At 36.7% G+C, this 25,253-nt stretch overlaps 8 protein-coding genes across 11 annotated transcripts; 4 read left to right on the top strand and 4 right to left on the bottom strand.

Moving 5' to 3' along the window:
* The first annotated feature begins 196 nt into the window (after positions 1–196).
* Positions 197–1,423, top strand: LOC136410249 (uncharacterized). Its single transcript, XM_066392306.1, has 2 exons — positions 197–1,019; positions 1,077–1,423. The coding sequence occupies exons 1-2, from the start codon at positions 443–445 to the stop codon at positions 1,214–1,216; spliced, it is 717 nt and encodes a 238-aa protein (XP_066248403.1). The 5' UTR covers positions 197–442; the 3' UTR covers positions 1,217–1,423.
* A 67-nt stretch (positions 1,424–1,490) lies between these two features.
* Positions 1,491–2,956, bottom strand: RpL10Ab (ribosomal protein L10Ab). Its single transcript, XM_066392307.1, has 4 exons — positions 2,864–2,956; positions 2,571–2,726; positions 1,931–2,252; positions 1,491–1,707 (listed from the first exon to the last, which is right to left on the bottom strand). Exons 1-4 carry the CDS (start codon positions 2,866–2,868, stop codon positions 1,537–1,539), a joined length of 654 nt encoding a protein of 217 aa, XP_066248404.1. The 5' UTR covers positions 2,869–2,956; the 3' UTR covers positions 1,491–1,536.
* A 411-nt stretch (positions 2,957–3,367) lies between these two features.
* On the top strand, positions 3,368–5,340 carry cathD (cathepsin D). Its single transcript, XM_066392386.1, has 8 exons — positions 3,368–3,508; positions 3,607–3,733; positions 3,856–3,979; positions 4,100–4,218; positions 4,270–4,469; positions 4,581–4,762; positions 4,821–5,002; positions 5,055–5,340. Exons 1-8 carry the CDS (start codon positions 3,444–3,446, stop codon positions 5,217–5,219), a joined length of 1,164 nt encoding a protein of 387 aa, XP_066248483.1. The 5' UTR covers positions 3,368–3,443; the 3' UTR covers positions 5,220–5,340.
* Positions 5,341–5,686: 346 nt separating this feature from the next.
* Positions 5,687–13,802, bottom strand: LOC136410295 (PHD and RING finger domain-containing protein 1). Of its 2 annotated transcripts, none has more exons than XM_066392379.1 (9): positions 13,380–13,802; positions 12,386–12,670; positions 12,201–12,326; positions 12,042–12,142; positions 11,830–11,987; positions 11,573–11,774; positions 6,476–11,018; positions 6,217–6,345; positions 5,687–6,161 (listed from the first exon to the last, which is right to left on the bottom strand). In XM_066392379.1, exons 1-9 carry the CDS (start codon positions 13,593–13,595, stop codon positions 6,033–6,035), a joined length of 5,889 nt encoding a protein of 1,962 aa, XP_066248476.1. In that variant the 5' UTR covers positions 13,596–13,802; the 3' UTR covers positions 5,687–6,032. The 2 variants fall into 2 exon arrangements, with proteins under 2 accessions (XP_066248476.1, XP_066248477.1); XM_066392380.1 differs by having other exon boundaries at positions 12,201–12,323.
* A 153-nt stretch (positions 13,803–13,955) lies between these two features.
* RpS13 (ribosomal protein S13) lies at positions 13,956–14,792 on the top strand. The gene is made up of 3 exons (XM_066392626.1): positions 13,956–14,081; positions 14,261–14,388; positions 14,452–14,792. The coding sequence occupies exons 1-3, from the start codon at positions 14,059–14,061 to the stop codon at positions 14,754–14,756; spliced, it is 456 nt and encodes a 151-aa protein (XP_066248723.1). The 5' UTR covers positions 13,956–14,058; the 3' UTR covers positions 14,757–14,792.
* A 5-nt stretch (positions 14,793–14,797) lies between these two features.
* Positions 14,798–18,430, bottom strand: Lrpprc2 (Leucine-rich pentatricopeptide repeat containing 2). Of its 2 annotated transcripts, XM_066392621.1 has the most exons (14): positions 18,291–18,430; positions 18,074–18,234; positions 17,653–18,022; positions 17,186–17,597; positions 16,932–17,133; positions 16,670–16,882; positions 16,400–16,617; positions 16,176–16,349; positions 15,967–16,124; positions 15,700–15,915; positions 15,471–15,638; positions 15,186–15,417; positions 14,973–15,135; positions 14,798–14,923 (listed from the first exon to the last, which is right to left on the bottom strand). In XM_066392621.1, the coding sequence occupies exons 1-14, from the start codon at positions 18,413–18,415 to the stop codon at positions 14,811–14,813; spliced, it is 2,925 nt and encodes a 974-aa protein (XP_066248718.1). In that variant the 5' UTR covers positions 18,416–18,430; the 3' UTR covers positions 14,798–14,810. The 2 variants fall into 2 exon arrangements, with proteins under 2 accessions (XP_066248718.1, XP_066248717.1); XM_066392620.1 differs by having other exon boundaries at positions 17,653–18,234.
* Positions 18,431–19,605: 1,175 nt separating this feature from the next.
* On the top strand, positions 19,606–22,510 carry Zwilch (zwilch kinetochore protein). The gene is made up of 10 exons (XM_066392625.1): positions 19,606–20,127; positions 20,306–20,523; positions 20,577–20,832; positions 20,904–21,080; positions 21,205–21,299; positions 21,349–21,533; positions 21,594–21,676; positions 21,737–21,933; positions 21,985–22,147; positions 22,215–22,510. The coding sequence occupies exons 1-10, from the start codon at positions 20,017–20,019 to the stop codon at positions 22,377–22,379; spliced, it is 1,650 nt and encodes a 549-aa protein (XP_066248722.1). The 5' UTR covers positions 19,606–20,016; the 3' UTR covers positions 22,380–22,510.
* Positions 22,511–23,193: 683 nt separating this feature from the next.
* Positions 23,194–24,939, bottom strand: His2Av (Histone H2A variant). Of its 2 annotated transcripts, XM_066392629.1 has the most exons (5): positions 24,786–24,939; positions 24,576–24,653; positions 24,353–24,466; positions 23,949–24,181; positions 23,194–23,466 (listed from the first exon to the last, which is right to left on the bottom strand). In XM_066392629.1, exons 1-4 carry the CDS (start codon positions 24,786–24,788, stop codon positions 23,984–23,986), a joined length of 393 nt encoding a protein of 130 aa, XP_066248726.1. In that variant the 5' UTR covers positions 24,789–24,939; the 3' UTR covers positions 23,194–23,466; positions 23,949–23,983. The 2 variants fall into 2 exon arrangements, with proteins under 2 accessions (XP_066248726.1, XP_066248725.1); XM_066392628.1 differs by lacking the exon at positions 23,194–23,466 and having other exon boundaries at positions 23,528–24,181.
* Positions 24,940–25,253: the final 314 nt, after the last annotated feature.

The raw sequence follows: 25,253 nt of genomic DNA, 5'->3' as shown, positions 1-25,253 counted from the left end.
CCATTTTTTGTAGTCTGTCTAAGTTCTCTCTTTCTCTAAAACCGTGAGAAAAACAAGCATAAAAACTTTAATATATCATTTGGCAACAATGCACAGTTACGCAGAAATATCGAGGTTCAGTACAACTTGTTTTTTTTACTTTATTTGCTTCAACCTTGTGACAACACCTTAAAGATCTTGTAAGGAATCACGTGATATGAATGTGTGTGGAGTGGAAAGAATTTCCTTCACCCAATTTGACATTGACGAATATTATTGCCAATTTTGCCATGTTTTGATTATGAGTTCTAGAATTTAGAAAACAGTTCGAAAAAATCAACAAAATTTGTTGTAGAGCGAAGTCTTAGGAACAAGACAGTGAATTTTTTGTAAAGAAACGGTGTGACTGACAAAGCCACTTCCCTGTAAACGTTCATTAATCGTCCACTTTTCACAGCCATAAATGGAATTCAACAATATAAATCAACCTTCTCAACAGCCCTCAATTTTCCGTTTCGAGTCCTACCCCAGTGATAGTACCTACTCTTGGTGTACCAATATGCAGGAACCAAAATTAACACACAACGCTAACTTTCAAGCACCCATAATGGTACCAAATTTTTTCCAATCAATACCTTCAACTCAGCCTCCTTCTCCCACTGCACCAACACCCTCAATATTCCAGTTTGGAATGTGTGGTTTAGGGCAAATGCCCGTTCAAACCACCAGCCTTGGGTATCCAGATCAGAGAATGAGGTTCCACTTGGGAAAACGGAAGTGTGATTCACCACCATTGCAGCCCTGCAAACAACACATTACAGAGGAAAAAATGGCCGAGTATATGTCCAAATTGCATATAAACTCAGAAACTAGTACATCTTTGGAACCAGAGTTGTTAAAAAATAAAAGGTTATATATGTGTGAGGAGATGAGAAAATTGCAGGCTGATTCTTTATTGCCAGCATCATTATTGAAGGAAATTAGGAAACCATGTACTGCTTTAGTGTTGTGGCAGCCTCCTCCAAGGTTACCTGTTGCAGGTGAGATTTTGTGTTAATGAAGTCTGAGAGAAATAATATAGGATAGCAATTCTTTAGGAGGATGTAGTATTTTCAACAATAATAATAATGAGAATAATGAAGAGGAGTCAATAAGGGATAAGAGAGAAGTATCTTCTTTAGCTTTGGACTTAGACATGGATAATGAATTTGGTGGAAGTATGGATTTGGATTCATAATTGTTATAACTTAGTTTATTTCTAATTCAAGACTGAAACTAGCCACAAAAGATGTACATTAGAAATTTGAATTCTTAACTAGTTTCTAAATTGTTCATTATGTAATGTTTCTTCATGTAACATAAGTTTTATACAATACATAATTTTTCGAGCTTTAATATTTGATACTTTGAAGTATTTGTTTTCCTATGGAATAAAACGTTGTTTGAACATGGATTTACTTTTTGTTAAGTAATCTATCCCAATAGGTGAGGAATAAATAAAATGAACAGAGCAGTTTTTTATCTATATTGTTTAATTATACATAAAATTATGTATATTTAATATAGTCGTTGGGGTGGTCCCATGGTTGATTTGACATGAAGTGACCTGACATTCTGCCAATGTTTTTTTAACAGGGATACCAAAAAGTTGATTGACAGGTGAACATTCTGGACTAGCTCGTCTGGAGTCATGTCTACATGTCCTACTGCGACTGACAAACATAGCACCTAAAGAATAAGATTCACTATTATTTTCCATTACTTATAAGTCAAAAATCTTTATATACAATTAATGTTTGCAATATTAAAGCCACAGTTACACCAAAAATTGTAAAAATGGTAGTTATAATTGCAATTACTTTTGCATCATGCTTCCATACAAAATGGGCTATGGTACCCAATCTTGTTGGCTTGATGATGCACCCTAAAATTCTCATATTTTCATGCTCACCTTCTTCATCTGGAACTTGATAGTGGCTTTAACCTCATCAATCTTCTGGATCATAGATTCCTGATGAGAAAGAAGACCAGGGAATTTTCCAGCCTTGTTCAATCCAGGTCCCAAGAGACGGGGAATTTGTTTGATTAATGCATCAGAGGCTAAAAATGCATCATATTTCTTGGCCAGTTTCTTTACAAGTTTTTTGTTTTTGTTTAGTTTTTTTAAGGCTTCAACATCCATGAAAGGAACATTGTTTGCCTTGGCTTCATCGCAGTGCTGTTGGTCTCCAAGGATGCACACTTGCATTTTAGGGCGCGGAATGTGCTTCAGTCTAAAATTCAAAGTTACTGTAACACCAAATCATCATATTAGTGATTTTTTTTAGGAAATGGAAAAATTTCGAGATATCGCTATCAACACATGTTGATCCCATATACATTCCTAAAAACTCACCAACAATAAAGCTCAGTAAAATTACTTGAAAAGTCGATACACTCAGATAAATCTGAGTAATATCTGCCCAGTTATTTTAAGACCCTGGGTATAGGTCCGCCAATATTGGCTTCCTGATCCAAAGAACAATTTAAAGCTCAGAAATATAATTTTGTCATTTTAATAACTTTAAATTGACCAGAATCAGGTAACATACTTGACGGTGCCGCTAAAACGCTTGTCCTTCTGGGGATCATAGTTCTTCAAGCCAATCTGGATCTCCACTGTTTCCAAAAAATTGCGTTTCTTCTCTTTGGACTTATTGATGACCGCATTTACACACTCGTAGAGCGTGTCTCTGGATACTTTGGACCTGAATTCGGGATAAAATGGTAAAAAATATTGGTCAAGATTTTATGGGTATAAGACACAATTGATTAAACTTGTTGTTTTTAATTATTTTAATATTGGATTGTTTAAATAATGCAAGATGAATATGAAAATACTTACGACATCTTCTTTTGGACTGGGAGAAGACTAATACTTGGCCAGTGAGAGAGATAGTTAAAAGAAATTTGAAGATGCCAGAGAAAAAGAGACAGATAAAGTGTCAAAACTGTCTTTTTATTTACAGTCATTTGTTTCCAGTTAAATCAATATGGCTGCCGAGGGCAAAATTGTAGTTACTGTTTATTAATATACATATATAATATATTAATATAGATAGAATGTAAAAAAAGGCATTTTTATTACATAAGAAAGAAAAGATTAGACTAGGAGGTAAAATTGTAGTAATGTTCAAATTTGAAAAATTGAATGCAAAAATAGTGAAAAGGGCTTTTCTGACGTGTCTTCGTGACGTAACAGAAAGTATGTTTTTCGTTATGACAGTTGCATTTGTTATTAAATTCTGTTAATCATTGTCGAAGAGTTGATGTTGAAGGTTAATTTTTTTAGCTATTTATATTATAAAATTGCGATTAATTCGTTATCGTATAGTTGGATGTTTTATTTGTGATTATTTTATTGAATTTCCAGTCTCCCAGCTAAATTAAACGGGCCTAGAGCGAGGAAAAGGTGCTTCATCACCATGGTTCCTTTGCGGTTTATGCTAGTGATTTGTCTGAGTGCGGTAATTAATTGTGATTTAATAAGGTAAAAACTATGAAGTTCGTTAATTGTACATGCCCAATTCTCATAACTATGGGATAGCCAATTTATTATATCTGGCTCTTCAAAAACTAACTTTACAGGGTTCCCTTGATAAAAGGAACTTCTCCAAAAAATACCCTCCGAGAAGTAGGCACTCATCTGCAACAAGTGAGACTGAGATACATTGGATCTGGTCCTATCCCCGAACCTCTTTCAAACTACTTGGATGTAAGTAGTGTGAAAAACACATAGATTTTCTTATGTGCATTTCTCAGTGTGATGGTGCAAAGTGTAGTTGAAACAATTAAACTAATGACAGAGCAATATATTTCAAAGAGCATTATTTTTAGGCGCAATATTATGGTCCAATTTCCATTGGCTCTCCTCCACAAAAATTCAATGTTGTTTTTGATACTGGCTCCTCTAATCTTTGGGTGCCTTCCAAACAATGTCACTTGACAAACATTGCCTGTAGTAAGTAATTATTAATTTATTGTTCTTAGTATTGGTTAACTTTTAAATCAGGCTCTGTAAACAAGCTTGAACTTTTGCCGATAAAAGGTCATAGTGTTAATAAAATATTCTCTTGTACAGTGCTTCACAACAAATATGACTCCACTAAATCCTCCACATACAAGAAAAATGGAACAGACTTTTCCATTACCTATGGCTCTGGAAGCCTCTCGGGCTTCCTTTCTACAGACACAGTTGGTGTAAGTTCATTCTCTTCAAAAAGAAATTTTATTATAGAAGAAAAATTTTAGCTTGGTTCAGTAAATGTGAAAAATCAAACCTTTGCCGAAGCCTTGAGTGAACCAGGTTTGGCCTTTGTAGCTGCAAAATTCGATGGAATCCTTGGTTTGGCCTATCCCAGAATCTCAGTTGATGGAGTTGTGCCTGTATTCAATAATATAGCCAATCAAGGCTTAATTACTCAGCCAGTATTTAGTTTTTACCTGAACAGGTAAGGCCTATTGCTGAAATAAAAGATAGTTGTCTTTAGGTTTTATTTAAATTGTGAGCTGAACAATTTGTATTGTGATTGTGATAATTCTGATTAATGTAATTCCTTTAGAAACCCTGATGGTAAAGTAGGAGGAGAACTGATTCTTGGGGGATCCGACCCAAACTACTACACTGGGAATTTCACCTATTTGCCAGTGGATCGCCAGGCCTATTGGCAATTTAAAATGGATATGGTCCGGCTGAATGGAAAAGCCTTCTGTAAAGGGGGATGTGAGGCTATTGCTGATTCTGGTGAGCAGATTATTGTAAAAGCCGTTTCTTTGCCTATTATTTTAATGGATTATTGTAGGTACTAGCTTGATCGCAGGGCCTGTAGAAGAGATGAAAGCCATCAATGAAGCCATAGGGGCCACTCCTATTGTTGGCGGAGAAAGCGTAGTGGATTGCAATCTGATTCCCAATTTACCGACCATCGATTTTATTCTTGGAGGCAAGAATTTCACCTTGGAGGGCAAAGACTACGTTTTGCGGGTAAGGATGTGCATCGGTTCCTTAAAGGTTTTTGTCATTTAATTGTAAGTAGGTGAGCCAAATGGGCAAAACCCTCTGCCTGAGTGGATTCATGGGAATCGACATCCCTCCGCCAAATGGGCCGCTATGGATCTTGGGAGATGTTTTTATCGGGAAGTTCTACGCTGAATTCGACGCCGGAAATAACAGGGTTGGATTCGCGATTACTAAAACTTGAAGTTCTGATTTCAAATTTATGGAAGTTTAAGAAGTAGGTAGTTGATTTTAATTACTTGTCATTTAAACATGTTTAGTTACGGGAATCCTCTCTATTTGTGATACTGATATATTAAATAAACTAAATAAACGCACTAGCTCCATTTACTGAACACATGTACATCCTTCACTAAAAGTAGAATACTCAAAACTTAGATATATCTGTAATTGGAATAAATTACAGCAACTTATAGGCTAGCATTGCCGATTATCTGACACACGTGTTTACTGTTGTCAGAAAAATACCATGAACATGAAAGTTTTTGATCCAAAATAATCAAAGTTTTCCGATTTCAATTTTGGCGCATCGAAATCAAAGATTTTTGGATAATCAAATTTGCGAAGTTGTCGCACTAACAAAGATTTAATGGTTTTTGGAGAACCAATTTTACACTTGTTTTTGCTTGAAGTTCAGAAAAAAAAAACAGCTTTGTGCCATATACACAATCACTTAAACTGTATTTCCATATATGTTCTAGAAACCTTTTATAAGATTTACAAAGAAATTAATTCACATTGTGAATGTAACATAATTGATTTACGTTATTTAAATTAAAGATGCTCATCATCAATTTGAATTAGAGTAGAATACTTCTAAGGACACCGCTTTTACATGCCAACGTAAAATCCCCATTCACTTTTTGGCGGTCGTGCATTCGATATTTTTTATAACACAAAATATGTACAAAATAATTATAATTTTTTAAAGTTCTCTTACGGCTTAAGCCTTATTGGAAATTTGGAGATTATGAGCCTGACCTATGGACATTTTAATCTAAGCCACTTTCTGGGGCAATGAGCTAGATGAGGTTACTTTTTTGCTATGCTTTATCTTCTTTACGTAGGCTTCAATAAGAGTCCGGATTTTTATCGGGTTAATTTCGCCGGTTTTATTGTGGCATATCTGTGAAAACAACACAAAATAATTCTCTCTTAATATCACTATGATGATCTATTACCTTGGGAACGGCTCGTCGCATAATATCTTTGTACTCTTCCTTGGTGATTTTCTTTTTATTGTAAAACGGCTTCAGCACCAATTTGACTTCTTCTACCACACGTTCTTGCCTATTCAGCTTCTTAAGGAACTAGAAACAGAACATGTCTTGAATGTTTAGCAAAAACTTTACCTAATTTTTGTGTTTCGATGACTAAAATAAGCCAAATAACACAGCCAAAACCAACTTACTACAACGTAAAAGGTACTTTCGTACTAACCTTGTCTTTTACCTGCATTTCCACCGCAGAATTGGGCATATCTTCTAGAATTTTCAAATTATCCTCGTCCACTTTCACCCCTACATGTTTGGTTTTGGTGCTAGATCCGTCCTTCTTGCCTCCTTTTTTGGACGTCTTCTTACTAAAACTCGGCGACCCGAACAGGGTATCAAAAGCCGATGACGCCTTCTTTCCACTACCAGCACCTTTCTTGGAGCTTTTGGACTTAGCCACACTCGCCGGCTCGCTGGGCGGTTCAAATAAATCATCATAATCGCTTGATCCAGGTGAATATGGTGAATCAAAGTCCAAGTTTACCTCGTCCAAACTGTTTCCATTTTGCTGCTTCTTTTTGCTCGATTTCGACTGCATTGGCTTGACGGGTAAAGACTTTATGGCAGCTTTCGTAGGGGGTATTTTTACTGGATTGGGCTTGACCGGAGAAATCATGGCGGAGCTTAGAATATTTACCCTGGATATGGTGACTGTAGTCGACACTGGAACCACTGAAGCCAAAGTGCTTTGTACAGGACTAAAGGGAACGGTTTGAGCTACGGGTTTGCTAATAAGAGTTTGTTGGCCTGATGGTTGCGTTGCCAAATCCGGTGATTTCGACTCGGATATCTCTTGGATGCTGCTTTGTGAGTCTGCTGGTTGAATGTCTGGCATGGGCGGAGTGAGGGATTTAATAATATCAGGAGTTTGCCCTCCTTTTTCTGGATCCAAGGTTGATTGATTATTTTGTTGTTCTCCACTATCCCCTCCTCGAGGCTCTGGAGTTGGGGATTTTGTAGGCTCAAACGGATCATACGCGTCCGGGGAACTAGGAGGTGATGTTGGGGGTTCTTCCGAAGGAGTATTGGGGCCTTTGTGCTGATTCAGATCGTCCTGAGTTTCCTCCTCCACTACTTCCAAAGGATCATGTAGAGGGTTGTTTATTGCACGTATCTGCTGCGGTTTTGGAAGCAACGAGAATTTTACGCTAGGCTCAGGGGGTGTCTTAGGCCCCATGGAGTAGTTGGGAGTTTCCTCAGGACTAGCCACTTGTTGAGAAGAGTCACACACATTACCCTCTGCATGTCTAGTATCTGTCTCATTATTGTCGCTGTCGCTTAGAACTATGACGTCTTTAGGCGAAGAGACGATTTCTTGAAAGGGGGACCTCTCCAAGTCTATAATGGCCACAGGTTTAACTCCACTTAGATCTTTTTTGTTTTTATTCCTGCGCTCTTTACTCTTCTTTTGTTGCTCACTCGCAGATGCCTCTTTTCTTTTTCTGCTTTCTCTGGTGCTAACATCGCGGCTTTCGTTTTCGTTGTTAAAGCTCACGCTCACGAGTATGTTATCGCCAGAAGCAAAAACCTCTTTGGAAGGAGGGGGAGTACGTTCCCTCTCTCTGCGCCTCCTCCTCGAGGGAGAATCGTCCTTTCTTCTTTTATCCTTATTGCGCTTTTCCTTCTTTTTCTTAGCTGCCTCATTATTCACGATTACAGTAAGATTTTGGTTTCTCAACACGTCCTCACTCCTCGGAGGAGTCCAAGAGGGAGAAGCGTGATGTACGGGGGGAGTGATTGACCTCGACAAAGAGGGAGTCCATTCTCTGCGGCTGCGCCTGGGGGACACCGATCGGGATTGATGCCTCTTAGTGCGACTGATGCTTCTTCTTCTTTTTTTCCCTTTTTCTTTGGATTTCTTCCTGCGGTTACTGCGGCTCGCAGAGCGCCTTCTTTTCTTGGTTCTGGGCCTAGATCTCGATCTAGACCTGCGCTTTCGTTTGCTAGCTTTATCTCTAGACTTTGAACGCTGTTCTAACACAACACTTTGTCCCCTTGGGGGCGTCCTTCCTCTCGAAAGCGACCTCTTGCGGGGTGTTGGGGAAGGGGCTCTTATTGGAGAGGGAGTACATTTTGTAGGAGGTTTTTCTACTAATGGAGGAGTATATGAGCGACTTCTGGATTTTGTAGCTGATTTGCGCAAATCTCGCCCGAATTGATCCTTGACCGGATGACGGGGTTTTTCTGCTATAATCGCACGTACATTGTAGCGCTCCAATTCCTTGCGCTTTTCCCTTTTTTTCTTACTCTCTTCCTTCTTACCAGATGTCTCAGGAGTTTTAGAACGTGAACGTAATGACTCTTTCGTCTTGTCTTTGTCTCTATAATTGCGCTCCTTGTTGCTTTTGGTTAGTTTCTTAAAACTTGCCTCTTTGATGACGTTCTCCTTATTAGCCCCTGTTTCGACAATAGCTTCTTTCTCTTGCTTCTTTTTTTTCTTCCCATCTTTCTCTCCCTTTTTCTCTTTTTCCTCGTCCTTGTCTTTCTTAGTGGTCTTCTTCTCAGGAGTGGTGCTCTCCGGCGACGGAGCCTGCTCGACTTTCTCTTTGTTTTTATCAACAATCTCACCTTCTTCAAAGTCCTCAGGTCTGGTAAACTCAATTTCCGACTCTTTTGCGTTGATTTCCAAGGCATCCCCATCAGAGGCTGTTTTTAGTTCGTTATGGGATTCGTCAAAGTCATTCCGGTCATCATCAGAGATCAACTCAGTGTCCAAGCCTTCGAAGACCTCCTTGGGCTTTTCGTCTAAGACTGGCGTATAGCTGCGCTCTTCTTCACTCTCAATATCTTCAGTCATATCCTTGATATCAGAAATGCCGTAAGTTTGACTCTTTTTGACCACACTTTCATCTTCCGAGTCACTGTATAAACCTCCAAGATTCCAAGAGGTATGTTTTTTATTGAGTCTCGGATCTGAACCAGTTTTCTCTACTGTAACACTGTGATTGATTGGAGGTAGAGACGAGGATTCATCAGTTATCGGATCCTCGGGTTCTGGTGGTAGGGAAATATCGGTTGTTAAAGCCACAGATTTACTTTGTCTGGAGTAAATGCTAAAATTTGGACATCCATCATTAGAATCTTCATCATCATCTTGAGCTTTTTCCGCAGGAGTTATTATTAATTCGGCTTGAGATTCTAATAATTCTTCTCGAGGTTCTACTACTTCATTTTCAACACTATCTTCCAGAGATTCGGTATCAGTATTATTTTCACTACTCAAACCTTCATTGGCTGTATTAATATTCATCTGAAACTCCTTTACTCCGGAGGTAAAATCCTTCTGCAACTCATCAAAACCCGACTTAAGCTCCTCCATTTGATCATACTCAGGAATTACCTCAGATTGAGCTTCTTCTACCAGGTGGCCATCACCAGGACTATTTGTAGGATCTCCCGGGCTGTATTGAGACATATCCGGACTATCTGTAGGTTGCCCCGGGCTGTAAGTGGGTTGGTCCAAACGTACGGTTGAAGAAACCGGATCATCCACCCCTCTATCTGTGTCAATAACCATGCCTGATTCCGAATCATTATCCTCATCGGTGTTGGAAGTCTGTACTGCAGGAGGAGGAGTGGGAGGTCTGTAGTCTTCTTCTACTCTACTGGTGGAGACATTTTCGATGTCCCCATAAACATCCACTTCAGCTTCAGGAGTATTGTTTTCGGACTTCACATCATTTTCGTCCTCATGCAGCAACTCAGCCTCACATAAAGTCCTCTGAGTGTAATCTTGTGGTATATCATTTTGAAATTGCTGCTCTCTATAGTTGCTACTACTTTGGCCGAAGAAGTTGCTGCCTTGCCTTTGTGGGTAGTTGTTTTGGTTGCTGTTGTTTTGCTGCCAGTTATTGCGGTTATTTGACCAATTGCTTCTGTTATTCTGGCGATAGCCCGAGTTGTAATTGCGCCCATGCCATGGGGTTTCTTTCACCGAATAGGAATTAAAATCAGGCTTTGAAGGATTGTTGTTATTCAATAATTTCTTATCCTCAATGATAATTTTCCCTGAAGAGTCGACTACTGAAATCACCGAATTCCTGGAAAGAAGCTTCTCTTGAGAATTCATTATGCTGTCCAATATATCAGTGGAACTAGAGACAGTGGGGATGTTGATTACTGCAGCCTTTCTTCTTGATATTCTTCGTAAAACATCTGTAGAATTCACAGGTCTTCGTGCTAAGAGAGTATGCACACCTCCCACATCATTTTCATTGGATATTCCCTCATCTTCGGATTGAGAGAAATAATCCAGTCGATTCATAGTCCCGTGTATATCCAAACTTGGAATTCCCGCTTGAAACCGCCTATGGCCTAAATTTGCAGCGCTGGAAATTGTAACATCAGGAAAAGACTGTACTGACTGCTGTGAAGCGCAAATTCCTAGCTGCGAAGCCAAACGTCTCTTCACACTTTTCTCAGTTTTAGTGCGTTTTCGTCTCTTCCTAGTCTTGCGTACCCTGGCCTTCTTCACAGGTACAGCCTCTCCCAACTCGTTCAACACCCAAACTGTCTTGTACCGAGGTTTAGAAACTCGTTTTTTGGACTTTCTCCGTTTTTTAGTCGTGCTTGACACCTTCGTAGAGCTGACACGACCGTTAGATGTGGATGGAGTGTTTTCGTCCTGAGGTTGAAGTTGGCGGCGTTGGTTTCTGTTGTTCTCCACGCGACGCCTAACCAGTTCCGATTGTCTGGTCCTGGGTACCAATCTGTCAATAGGAAAAAGCAGTTATCCACGCCACCTATTAAGTAAGAGTGCCTCACCTGTCACCACCCAATTAAGGAAATAATATTATATTTATGTCTAGATTGAATTATTTTTTTTTGCTGCAAGAAGCAGTGTTCTAACCGAAAAAAAAAAAGAAAACTCGCATAGTCCGGCAATATCGGTAATTCATTCACAGCTTATATGCAATGTCTTTCAGAAGTCCCTAAATGAAATTAGGTTGCATTGGCAGAGTGAACAAAACAACGCAAATTAACATTTTACTTAAAATTTAGGCGAATATATAAATTATCGCACAATAAAATTTATTGAGATTTGAATTTAAAATTTCTTGTTATTTTGGTAAAAGCGCCAAATTACCTTATAATTTTCCGCAAGGTCTATTCCGTGATTCAAATTAACAAAAAAACGCCAAATTCTCAAAAATAATCGAGTTTTTTTTATAGGCAAAATTATAACACACATTTACTACACTCAAATTTGGTAAGCTCGTATAATAAGCTATATTGAAATGAATATAAAGAACGACTACATCACCTCCTTGACGTGCGTCTAGCGTGAAGAAGTTCAAAAGGGATGCCTTCGAGTAATTCATCAGCGTCGTCCATTAAAGCGGCCACTTCATCGAAATCTATGGTGTGATTGACCTCAGGGCCACAAAGGTTGCAATACCAAGCGCCTTCGGGGACTTCGTCTAGAGGCGGATTGAGGCAGTAGAGGTGAAAACCCAGATCGCACCCTAATAAAAAATGTAAAGTATCGCGAAAAAATATCCTAAGGAACTATGGGGTTACCATCACACAGTAAAAGTCTGTCTTCGTCTTCGCTGGAGCCGCAAATTTCACAAAAAGTGGGGTCTTCAATAATAATTGGGTCCTCTTGTCTTTCTGGCTTTTGTATAGGTATTTCCCTTAGAACTTTGCCATTGAGGCACTTTCTCACTGTTATTGAACTGAGGAATACATCGTTCTAGCCAATTTCACAAAACAAAACCATCAATACTTACTTATATTCTTTTCTATCGACGGGACAAGTATTCATGTTTTTGGACCACTCTTCAATGCATTCCAGACAAAATTTATGTTCACAATTCTCAGGTATGCCCACCTAAATTGGCAAAATATTGGGCTACACTTTAACGACTTTATTCTTTCACCAACCTTACCTCTTGTAACCGAAAGGAAATAAGGCAAATAGGACACTTCTCTGAATTCCCTTCACTAGAGTCTGAATCAATGTTCTTTTCCTCTGTTAATATTGAGGTGTTGGGCTCTATTGGACCACATTGCTGCTGTTTATAATAAAAACAAAACAATTAAAAAGAAAATTCACAATTCAATTACATCATACCCCTTTTCCAGCTTCTTTTAAACGATGATCATAACAGCAACGTGGTTCAGAATCCGACCCATCATCACCTATCACCCATTGATCACTTTCATCCTCTTGTTCAGAAAGCAGCAATGGAACACTGTTTCCTAGTCTGCGTGGGACAATCACGTCAGACACACTGGAGTCAGACTCATCGGAATCATCAGACTTGCTGAGATTGAGGTGAGCATGAAATATTCTTCTTCTTGGAATTATTGGACTGGAATCGTTATCACTTGAGAAGTCCGAATCCGAATCTACTTTCTATTGGAAGAGAATGTTAATGTTAAATATTGTAATATAAATTATTGATTTTATCTAAAATTCTATAAATTACAGGATGGTTTATTTAAAAATTGTACTTTAAAAACACTGTGGACCTACTTTGTGATTAGGTATAGATTGAACTTCTTTACTGTGATGTATCATATTTGAAGGTCATTGTAACATGAAGTGTGAGAGAAAAAACACAGAATTGTAATTTATATAAGCTGTTTGCTCACTAAAGACCAATAAGAAAATAGAATATCTCTAAGGATGATTATTATTATTACGAATATCGTCTTGTATCATTGAATATAATCATTGATTCTTAATGGCTTATTGAATCTATATGATGTAATTGGTGATTTATTAGATCTTACAGATTCAATAAGCTAGATTTACATGTTTGCATGCAGGACCAGCAAAGCAAAATTTATAGATGTAGTTAACATAAGATAAAGGCAAAGTAACATGACATAATGTAAAAAGCTGCACATTCTAAAATGTTAATACCTAGTTCAAGGGCTTTATAAATGGCAGAATGCAGCTTTCTATGTTTGTTGTTTTATCTCTTTTACATGATGCTAATTGGATTAGCCCTAAATTATGTGAATTTATAAATCCAGCTTAAAGAAACCATTAGAAGCAACATCCAAATAAAATATCTGCCTTACAAAATATCAATAAACACACACAAAAATATACATACTCCAACTTTTTTCCTTTTGACAACCACATCTGACTCTTCGCTGCTCTCTGACTCTGTGGAATCCCTGAAAAGATTAACTTTTCTTCGCCTTACATTGGAGGATGAAGACCCAAAAGGGCTCCCGCTGCTCGTACTTGAGCTACTAGCGGAACTGTCCATTTTTCCAGGTCTCCTCTTGCGTTTCCGACCCACCATGTCATTTTCATCACCACTCATTTTTGGCTTTAACTGGTTCTTTGATGGCTGTATTTTACACTGCACAGTGCATTGAAATAACGCTTTTTTAAATTATCCTGGGGTTTCAGTTAGGTATTAGGTATTAATGGGTAATTTTTCGGGATAATTTCGAAGAAAATTAAAAGGAAGCCATCATTATTATATTTTTATTTCACATTTTCATCACTGACGTTTCTTGTTCCTTTTGTCAGCGACAGACCTGCGTAGTAGCCCATAACTCCTTTCTCCTTTCAGAGTAGTTGAGCATATTTTTGTCTTCTTTTACTTATCGTATATAAACAAAGGTAAAGACATATAACTTAGCCTTTCTATTAATAGAGGGCGGCATCGCTACATAGAATTCTGACGTACATCTGTCACACTTGCTCGGCCATTTCTTTCTTTAAATTCTTTCGCTTGTCCTTGCTGTTTGAGACAGGATTTACTAAAAAAACCCGAAAAAATGGGTCGTATGCATGCACCTGGGTACGTACAAAAACTCATAGTACATCCCTAATGTCCCCTAAAACGTTCCTCATTGTGGTTTCTTACCTTTTACCCCATTATAAACCCCATTACAAAACAACATTGACCAGTATTGAGGTTAGATGCCCGCGTGGTCATCAACGTTTTTAAGGTGTTTTTCTTATTATTTATCTTTTCAGCAAGGGTATTGCCCAATCAGCCCTTCCCTACAGACGCAGTGTCCCCACATGGCTTAAAGTAACTCCTGAAGAGGTCAAAGACCACATCATGAAGTTAGGGAAAAAGGGACTTACCCCTTCTCAAATTGGTGAGTCCCTAAACGACTATCAAAATTAATATAAGGGCCAACACGACATAATCACATTCACAGGAGTAATCCTCAGGGATTCATATGGAGTAGCCCAAGTGCGTTTTGTTTCTGGAAACAAAATTCTTCGGCTCATGAAAGCAATGGGTCTTGTTCCGGATCTACCTGAAGATTTGTATTATCTGATTAAGAAGGCCGTAGCTATCCGCAAGCATTTGGAGAGAAATAGGAAAGACAAGGATAGTAAATTCAGGCTTATTTTGGTTGAATCACGTATCCACCGTTTGGCCAGATATTACAAGACCAAGAGTGTATTGGCTCCCAATTGGAAGTATGAGTCTAGCACTGCATCTGCCCTGGTGGCATAAGTTAAGTTACACTTTTTAAAAATACAGAAATAAAACGAGACTAGTGTTTGATTATTAATTATTATTTCCACATATTTGAAAAACTTTTTCCTCAAGAGTACAAGTTCTTGCCTCCTCAGGAAGATTATTAAGGAACTCAGTTGCTCCCTCACTATCAGCGTTTAAATCTGAAACTATTTGCTTAAAAATTAAGTAAACTTTACATTATGACCTTACCATATAATTCTACTATACAATTGTTAACAAAATCTATGTCTACTAATTTTTGTGATAGTCTATTGCATGTCTTTGCCAGACACATCAAAGGTTCAATTTTCCTCTCCAGCACCCATCTGGAACACCTCTTCTGCAGTAACTTAGAAACAGGATGTGTGCAGCTCTGAAAAATTTTTATTGTGATAAATTCTAAGAAGAAAATAGGTTACTGACCAAAATAGTATTTCTTAAAGCCTTGTCCTGTCCGTTTTCCGCCAGTGCTGCAATTAAACCGACTTGAGCAACCCCCACTCCATGCACTTCCTCAGTTGCTTTAAGCAGTTTCTCAAGCTGAGAAACATTTTCCTGTTTTGTGGCTACACGCAAGACTTCGAGTTGAAAGGGCGTGCATTGGTGCTTTTTTGAAAGCTCCAAATATTGCCTTACAGCCTCATCAAAATTCCCACTAAAACATTATTTTAAGGAAATTTTAATGAAGTGCGGAGATCTTTTAATGACCTTCTTAAATGGATTTTCACAAAAGGTCCAAGGATCACATTCGAGGCTTTACATAAATTGTTTTCATAGAGTAAATTGAATGTTTTCTCCACTTGCTCCGCAGTTTTGCAAGCATCTAATAGTTCTCTGCAGTTTCTTTCAATTGCTCGAGTATTCCCCATTTTCTTGCTAAACTTTATGATTTTAAATTATGTGTCTCAAATAGGTTTTTTAATTACCAGAAACGTACCATTTCTTAAGTTCCTTCTCAAGAATATAAAATCCTTCTTCAAACCTATCATGTTTTACTAAAAGTTTGACTAAATCAATGATTTTAAAACTATCCAAATCAAATCTCGAATGAACAATTTTAAGCTCATCATAGAGATTCATTGCGTCATCTAAACAGTCTGCAGTAGCCCAAGAATGCATTATGGAACTTTTCATTCCTGGGGACTCTTCATAGCTAAAAGGGCAGATACTGTAATTTCCAGGAAGACTATAAATATCAGTTTACCCTGAATTTGAGAAAAGCTGACGTAGCTTTTCAACTCTTTGAATGTTTCCCTTTGAAGCATGTAGTAAAATCAATTTGCGCAATACCCCACGAGTTTCCATATTCTTTTCCTGCAACTCAACTAAGTGGCCCTCCAAACTGTCCAGATCCATATTTTTCTAAAAACCATAAATTAAATCTCTCAAATACTGTACAAGAGCAGAACTCACGGGATGCGGCAATGCCGAATCTTCAGGCAAATTTAACCCAATATCTATCAACGCATTCACCTTCATATCAAAGTCTTTGTGCAATTTACTGTTCGAGCATAGAAAGGGTCTACATAAATCTTGAATTATTTCTGCTGAGTGTGACGTGAGTTTCAAACGTTGTCTGCCAATTAACTAAAAACTTTAATAATTAGCCTCACCAATCATCCATCAGATGAACTTACCAAAACCAGATTTAAATATTCCTGAAGAGTATTAGGTCGCCCACAAAATTTAGCAGCATGAATTAAAAACATGCCCACAAAGTCTTCAACTGAAGGATTAGACTCGCAATATCTGGCCAGCAAGGTTACAGTGGATGTAGAATCTCTGGTCGACACCCAAGATCTGGCTAACTGCGCAAGGAAACCAGTCCCACAAATGTTGACATTATATTGAGCACCTACAGGAAACTTTGGATGAACTATTATGAAGAACATATTAATTAAACTTACTGAGGTCTGCAGCCCATTTGGTTTTATTTGATTTCAGCAGGACAGCTATTAAAGGGCTAATTATTTCGCGCACGGTGAAGCCTGCTTCTTGCAACTTTAATAAGAGCAATTTTAAGTTTGTTAAGTCACAGTGAGGTATTATGTAAAATTCCAGGGATTCTGAGTCAAGCTTTACGTTGTAATCTTTGATTCGCTTCAAGGTGGAGAAGATTCCTGAAAATACTGAAAATTACAAAAAAAAAAATAAGGGAAAACTTACTACCTTGATGTCCTTTATTCTGAGCACTCTGTAGAAGTAAGGGCCAAAAGTAATGAGGCCTCAAGATATGTAAGGTGCTGAGCAAAATCCATGCCTGTTCTTCATATTTAAACCTCAAAGCCAACCAGGTCAAACCTTCCAATATATACTCGTTGGAACCTTTGTCAGTTAGGTTCTTTGCAATGCCTATTATTACTGACATATCCTAAAAAATTGGCAATTATAACAGTTCTGTTAGAATTAATAAATTAGCTTACAATATTGCAATGAAGCATTTCCTTAAGGATATTATACCCATAGTTGATGTCTGTTTTAGGTTTTATGAACCATTCATAGATATTCATGGCACTATTTGGCTGTTCCATGTGAATTAAATGAATACAAATCTTCTCAATGTCATTCTCCATTTCACGAGTTAAACTTATATGTTTATACTGAGGATACAGGTCATCTAGCCATGATTCTAAACCTTTTAAACCAAGTTCCTCAATTATAAGCAATAAATCATTCTTTTCTAAACCCAGAGGATACAGTTTTATTGCTTTTCTAAACTCCTCAATATTCCCTCTCCGGATTAGCCCCTTATAGAGGGCCATTTTAGCACTGTTACTCTCAAATATTTTTGCTGTTCTTATGGTATCTAGCACTGCTTCTCCAGACTTTAAACCTCTGAAGGAGAATCCTTTGTATAAATGATTTTTTTTTAAAGCAAAAAAACTCTCACCCATTAATAGTATGGACTAAAACTAAACTGCTAATATTAGAACTATCCAATGCAAAATCCTTATTTTTCATGGATTCGAGAATACCAAGTGCCTGCTCAATTTTCCCCAGGTGACAAACATTTTCAAGCAACAGTGAATAAGTGTTCTCATTTAATTCTCCTTCAAACAACTGCTCATTAAAGGCAAAAACATTATTTTCAGTGCAGGTTTTGATGTATCTATTTAGTATGTCTGCATTTATGTTATTTGCTTTTTGTAACTGCTGAAAAATATCCTGACAAACTTCATTCCTTTGCTTACGAGATGAATCTGCCACTAACGATCCACAGAGTTTAAGAAGTATTTCCGCGTCTTGATTTTTCAGTTTGTCTAGATGAGGTATTAAATACTCAACAAGGAAATTGATAATACTATACATACCAAATTGAATTGTATGAAACACATTCCTTAGCTGCTTTAAATAAAACACTTTTCCTTTGTAAATTCGCATCAGTAAATCATCAATGTTAAACTTGGTACTATATATTTTTAAATTGTTTTCTGACATAAATTGGATATTTTCGCCATATTGACTATAATTCCTGAAACGATTTATGCCTTTCAAGTGGTCCAGTATATTAGAAATTCAGTTATTTACCTAATTTTCACTATGGGGCTCATCTTAATAAACCTTTTCATATGAGCCCCTTTATTGGGGATCTCATAGAGAGTAAACCTTGTAATATCATAAGAACCTGGAAAGCATTTAACAAGTCTTTGCATATTTGCTAATCTATAGTTATTAATAATGACAAAACCTAATTAGAGAGAATAATAATTATTTTTAAAAGATTTAAAATTTATAAAACTTAACCTAAAAACGGGATTAGACAATGTCAATACCACTATTACAAGGTGTGTTAGGTAACTGTTTTCCTAAACGGGCTATTATTCATCCGTCTCACTTTGGCTTGTTTAAATAACGGCGAAAAGTGAATTAGAAGATTCCACGAGGTCTGACATGCTCGTGGTCAACCGTTTGGGTTCGCGTTTGCCCGTCATTGCTATGGCAACATTAAAAACTTCCAAGGAAAGCATGATTGTTTTTTAACAGTACATTTTTTTTACTTTATTTTTCCGTCACAGATTCCTATGCACTGAACTATTTTTTAGCTTTTTCCAAATATTTTTCGAATATCATTAATACTGCAAGGGCATAAGCATTCCACAAGGCAAATCAAATACAGGAGGGGACATCTGTTTCTTTTTGCAAAATAGCAAAGCCAATGTGTATTATTTGCAAATGCCTTGGTTTAGAGGGGAATGCACCATGACTTTACACTATGAAATACAAAGCCCTTATGAAGGCTTTAGATATACTGCATGCTACTGGAAACTACAATCCTTTTTAAATGGATACAATCCATTCTACATGTTTACCTTTTTCTTTCTATGTATATGTACGTATTATTTAAATAAAACAGGATAGAATTCTTTGTATAATAATTATCATGTTTAGCTTTAAATTAATATTGAACTCTAAACAATGGATAGGACAGTCCCACTATCATTAAAGACAATAATATCCAAAAAGGTATCAAAACATGAATTAGCTCTAATGACTTGTACTCCAACTTCAGACATAACATGATTTCAGTTACAATTAGACCAACTACAAGAAAAAAATTTAATAAATCTTTGTTTTCTATAAGTTCCCAAAGCTCGCTCTGAACGCATGTGGCAGCCAGGTGAAATAGGGCATCAATAAGTAACACAAAGTTGTAAATCCACATTGGTAAGAAGATTAAGAACCAGTTCCAATGAGTTCGGGCTTCAAGTCTTAGGCACAACAATATAAAGAAGACTAGAAAGATGAACCAGGTAAACAGCGCACGGTGCATAACCATTCCGAAAAATTAATTGGTTTAAATTAAACCTGCAATGTAAGATTATTTTAAAGGTGGGTCATGCAATGTTGTTACTATTGAGTACCATTTTCTCGCCAATTTAACAGGTCTACCTCCATGTACACCATAGCAGGGGGGTCATAACATTGTTCAGATTATCTTGCAGTGTAAATGCATTTAAAGAGTGTATATTTAATATCAATTTAAGGTTTTTAAAATCAGTTAGTTTATAAATAAAAAGTAAACTTAAGTAAACATTCAAATAACCAACAAAACTAATAATTGATCTGTCAAAACTAAGACAAACGTCAATGCACGCACCTGCGTATTATGGTTTACACTGACATTAACGAATTTGAAATTTGAATGGGAGTTATTAACTGATTATTTATTTAATTAACAGTAAATTATGAATTATATTAACTAAGGGAAATTTAGATAAGTTTTAGGATAACACTTCGTGTATCAAACGAAAAAATGGAATTTAAATTACCAGAAAGCTCCATTCAACTAGTTTGTCAAGCAGGAGTTCGCCCTTCTTATCTAAAGGTTTTCGAAGAAAATGAAGTTTACTTGATTTATGGAAAAGTAAGTACATGTTCCGATTCTCCCTCACTTGAAGTAGAGCTCAAAGCAGCATTAAAGTAAATCAAAGTAGCACCTGTTTTCATTACTTCATGTTTATGGCTCATACTTTTGGGTTAACTAAAAGTTCCAAACTTAAAGATTCCTTCCAGTTGTCTGAAAATTGTCTGTATTTATTTAGAGACCAAGTGTAACCTGTTCTGAAGAAACCGCTGCTGCTGTGATGAGATTATCTCTTGATGATTCTTCAAGTGAGAAATGTGATCTTACTGGGGAACCCCTTAAAGTTGATTTAGGCGACGCTAATGATTCAATAGAGATTGTCACTGTTAATGGGGTTAATGTGATGTGGCGTCCTGAGGAATTGAAACATTTTTCTCTACCCACAAAACAAGCAAAGTAAACTCATGAACAATAAAGTGAGTTGTGTCTATAATATAATAATTTTTAAGGAGACTGATTAATAATATATTTAAAAATTCTGCAAATGCTCTATTAAATCCCTTACCAATATATGTTGTATGCAATGGGGATAATACATCAAAAACTGTTTTAATGGGAGGTTCACAAACTAAGTCTAATTATATGGCAAGCTTAGTTGAGGTTCTGGGAACTGTGAAGGAGAGGAAAATTGAGGAAGCAATTCAAAGTGTGATAGATGAATACTATAAATGCCTCAAGCACCATTATAAAAATAAGCAGAAGGAGGTAAATACTTATTTAATTTAGGTGGTTTTTATAGTTAACATGTCTCTCCAATTATTTATGATATATTTTAGGTGAAAGTAGAGTATTTAGTGTGTACTACTCAGACTCTTTATGGTCAGAATCTAAGTAATACTATTAATCGAGAACTCTTAAGACATCAAGAAATAGATGGAAATATTTACATGAATGTTTCCAGCTCAAACCCAAAGTTCAGATTGACCGATTGCGATATTTCCGCTTTAAATATGGTAGGCCGGTATTAATCTAGGTACTTCTATATTGTGATTAACTCTCCAATTATGAAATTATTTTTGTATGTGGTACTTCCATCATAACATGAAGGTGAATTAAGAGAAATATACATTTTTTTAGCATATTGCTGTGGTAACTGGAAACCCACTTTTAAAGCTTAATTTCTTGTGGAGTGAACTGCTGAAGTTACAAAAATTAGTAGAATTATCTCATTGGTAAGAGTCGTCTTTTGCAGGTAGAGTGGTTAAGATTATATAATTTCAGGGCTTTAGTTCAGAATGAAGAATATATTGAAATATGCGGTGATGGGGAGTGGATGGAGAGTGAAGATATTTTTTCTAAGATAACCGACACCATATCATTTAAATTAGTTGACACAAGAGAGGCGGTTGTTGTTGAAAATTTAAGGCCTCTAGATTTGTTGGACAAGTTGTGGCAAATCTTAATTTGTAAGTATTACTTCCCTTTAAAAATTATGCTCAAGTATCTAATTATTTTCTGTTTTATAGACTGTCGGAACACCTCAGTATTAGTGAACAGTTTCAACTCTCTGTTTGAGGGATTGTTCAATTTGCCCATGCCAATGAAACTTGTAAGTTTATTATTCCACACTTTGTATCATTAATTTAAATAAATAGACCAATATTCTTAGATAAATGATGATTGTACCAAAGTTTGCACAATAGTAAAAGATGTTTTGCAAGGCAGAATTGCAATCACCAACATTACGCCTCAAAAGAGCATCGAGCTGCTTTTCGAACTGGGGACCCGGAAACTCAAATATGATTTTGAAGCGATTTTAGGCAAATTTTTACCACAAAATAAGGAGCGCATTAACGAAGTTTGGGAGTAAGAGTATCATCAATCCAGCAGTTTTAGATTAAAACTAAATTAATTTAGGTCGTTCTACATGGAAAGTGACAAGTGTCGAGGGGATATTCCTAGAACTACAAGAATGACAAAATTGATTAGCAATGTGGAGACTGCCGTGAAACCTGAACAACTGGCTTATTTGGGGCAGCTATACGTAGCTTCTGAAATGCTGTTTTTGGCCAGAGATCAGGTATTTAATAATTATTGAAAATTGACCAATAATGATGGATTTTACAGCTTCATTGGTTTTTTGGCAGGTCAATTTGAAAGATGAAGGTTTGAGGGAGTTAATGCTAGCTTTGCAAAATGAATATATCTCAACGCGTAAGACTATTGACAACTTTGCTAATATCACTGCAAGGCCTTTACAAAGTATGGCATTTAATTTAAAGGCCAATCAAGGTTGGGCTTGGGATGTGTAAGTGTTGTTAAATTGAAACGTTTTGTTACTAAAGCCGTTTTGTCTATTTGTAGCATGCCTTCTCGTTGGACAATGACAATAACTTCCGATTTTCAAAAAACAGTTTATGATCTCTCCGATTCACCTATTTTCCCCCCTACAATTTATGACTATGGTAAGGTTTTTTTGAGAAAATAATTTCTTCTGAAGTATAAGTCATAGTTGATTTCGACATAATTTAAGAGGGTTTTTTTCTTCAAAATGCACTGTAACGTATTAGAACTAGTATAGATCACAATTATGCGTTTTTAATAGAAACAAGTTTTCACAATGAACATATGCCCATTCATAACGCGCTTTGTTGTATCCGTGCTGTTGTAAATCACCTTGCATTATGTAATGTTATGTGTACCAGAATGTTATTGTATTTTTTTCAGGTCAACCAGAAGTTAAGACAGATGAGCCGATTTACTACGCTGCGAAAATGAACTATGTTTTAAGGCAATTTTAGGTACCTATTGAGCTAATGCAATAATAGTAGTATACTGATTATTATTAGCCTAGATTTTAAGTTCTCTTGAGTATTATTTTCAAAAAGAAAAATATTTTTGTTGTATGATGATTGGTTCCTTTTCCCAAATAATAATAAGTATGTTACCTTCTTTAACAATTACTGTAGCGTGCATAATAACACTCTAAGGCTGGCTGAGAAAATATATTATAGACTTCGAGAACTTTCGAAGTCAAAAAGACTCAGAAAGAGACGTGGAGAGTAATTAATGCATTAAGAGAGCAACAGGTTTTGGTTGTGAAAGAAGGTGTTACAGCACGAGACACTATTTTGGATTACTAATGCTTTTATACACACAGTCCGGTCAGTCTTTGCCGACTGCTTCAATCACAGATTTCTTGAAATACATGAACTTGCATGAAACTTTCTTCTTTCCTCCAGTTGATATGGGCGAACTTAAACAGATGACAGATTATTGTTATGCACTCCTGAAGGCAGGCTTGGAGATGCTGGATAATTGCATAAACTTTTGTCCTTGGAACCCTTATACAGTAGATAAGTTTGACATAAACTCAACTTTATCTTCAATACAATTCACCTGTAAATAAATTACCAATTAATTTACCATTTGTAAGTCACATTTACAAATCAAGAGAATCTTTTTTTTTAGAAAAATTCTTTATTTAGTCCTTTAAGAATAATGAACACAGATTTTTTTACAATGACAAAAATGAAATACTATGTTATACAAATAATCCTGTTGAGAATGAAACTGAAAACAAGGCACATTGAACAAAACAAATCAGCAGAATTTTTGTCGAAACCTATCATGCTAACTGAAACATATCTCATATGAAGCTATTAAACATTTTCCTCCCATTTATTTATTAGGTATATTATACCATGTAATTTAAACTATCATGCTAACTGAAATATATTTCAAGTGAAGCTATTAATGAACATTTTTTCCCATTTACTTATTAGGTATATTATACCATCTAGCTTCTGCTAGAGATCAGCAGCCACATGAACAACAAACTTTAAACACTCATACTGTATATAAATGTACCTTAAACTCACATTATCAACTAGGTTAAATCTATTCTTTAAGATGCCTATGCAGGCTGCGAGTGTCCAGCTCCCTTCTTGCCAATTAATGATTTGTGGATGTGGGGAATTACACCTCCTCCAGCAATGGTCGCTTTAATTAAACTGTCCAATTCTTCATCTCCCCGGATGGCCAGTTGCAAATGACGAGGGGTTATTCTCTTCACTTTTAAATCTTTACTGGCATTACCTGCCAACTCTAGTACCTAAAAATTGAAGTTATTCACCCTCTAGAAACTAGATTATGGTTAAATTATAGCTTATACATGTAAGAATTCCCGAAAAACGAGTGCAATTTTTGGCAATTAACAGTCAACATACCATAGGATCATTGAAGTTATTGTTTGGCAATCTTGTGCAACATAAAATGGACTTACTTCAGCTGTTAGATATTCCAAAATAGCAGCAGAATATACGGCCGCAGTAGCTCCTACCCTTCCGTGGCTTGTGGTACGATTTTTTAAGTGCCTGTGGATCCTTCCGACAGGGAACTGAAAATAGAAAACATAACCTTAATTTCGTGAAGTTTTTTTTTAAACACAAATAAAAATATAAATTTAAATTTGTATGGAATAAGGAAGTTTTAATATGGCAGCTTACTTGCAATCCAGCTCGGGCCGATCGAGAAACCGCCTTGGCTTTGGCTTTGCCACTGTCCTTACCAGCTTTACCGCCAGCCTAAAAACACAGGAAAAAAATTGATATTATGCAATCGGGGGCCCAAACACCCGGAAAACGGTCCTCGGGACTTGTACTACGTTAAATGCCTGGAAATTCCGCGATTTTCTTGGTATTTTCGCATAAACTTACCATGTTTTTCGTCAGAAATTATAGAACGCCACAAACTTGCTTATCGACGAAAGGAAACCGAAATATGGAGTCGGTTGCAACCTTTTAGCGCGGGAAACAGGGAAAATGGCGGCACGCGCATGCGGAGGTCGATCATGTGGGCTCAACTGCCAATAAGGAATGAGATTTAAATGTTAGATATCCTAGCGTATTGATTGGCTGGGAGACGACGCTAGTTCGGCTTGGTTTGGTTATGGAGGGAAATTTAAATATGTTGTATTAGTTATTAATAACTTTAAACGAAGGTAAAACAGAATTGTTATTGAGATTAGCAATAGCAAAAGTTGTTGAACTGTGTTGTTACTCTAATACTTCCACTTTTACAGTATGTAAGAAAACATTCCGCTCAGGTATTTTGAAATGTAAAATGCCATATTTACAGAAGTGATTTTCAAGCTGTCGTGACATCACTTCCGTTGAGCATGCGCA

The sequence above is a fragment of the Euwallacea similis genome, chromosome 8 (genome assembly GCF_039881205.1).
Source record: "Euwallacea similis isolate ESF13 chromosome 8, ESF131.1, whole genome shotgun sequence".
Classification (NCBI taxonomy): domain Eukaryota; kingdom Metazoa; phylum Arthropoda; class Insecta; order Coleoptera; family Curculionidae; genus Euwallacea; species Euwallacea similis.
The sequence above is the reverse complement of the archived record's forward strand: the minus strand, read 5'-3'. Positions and strand labels throughout refer to the sequence as shown.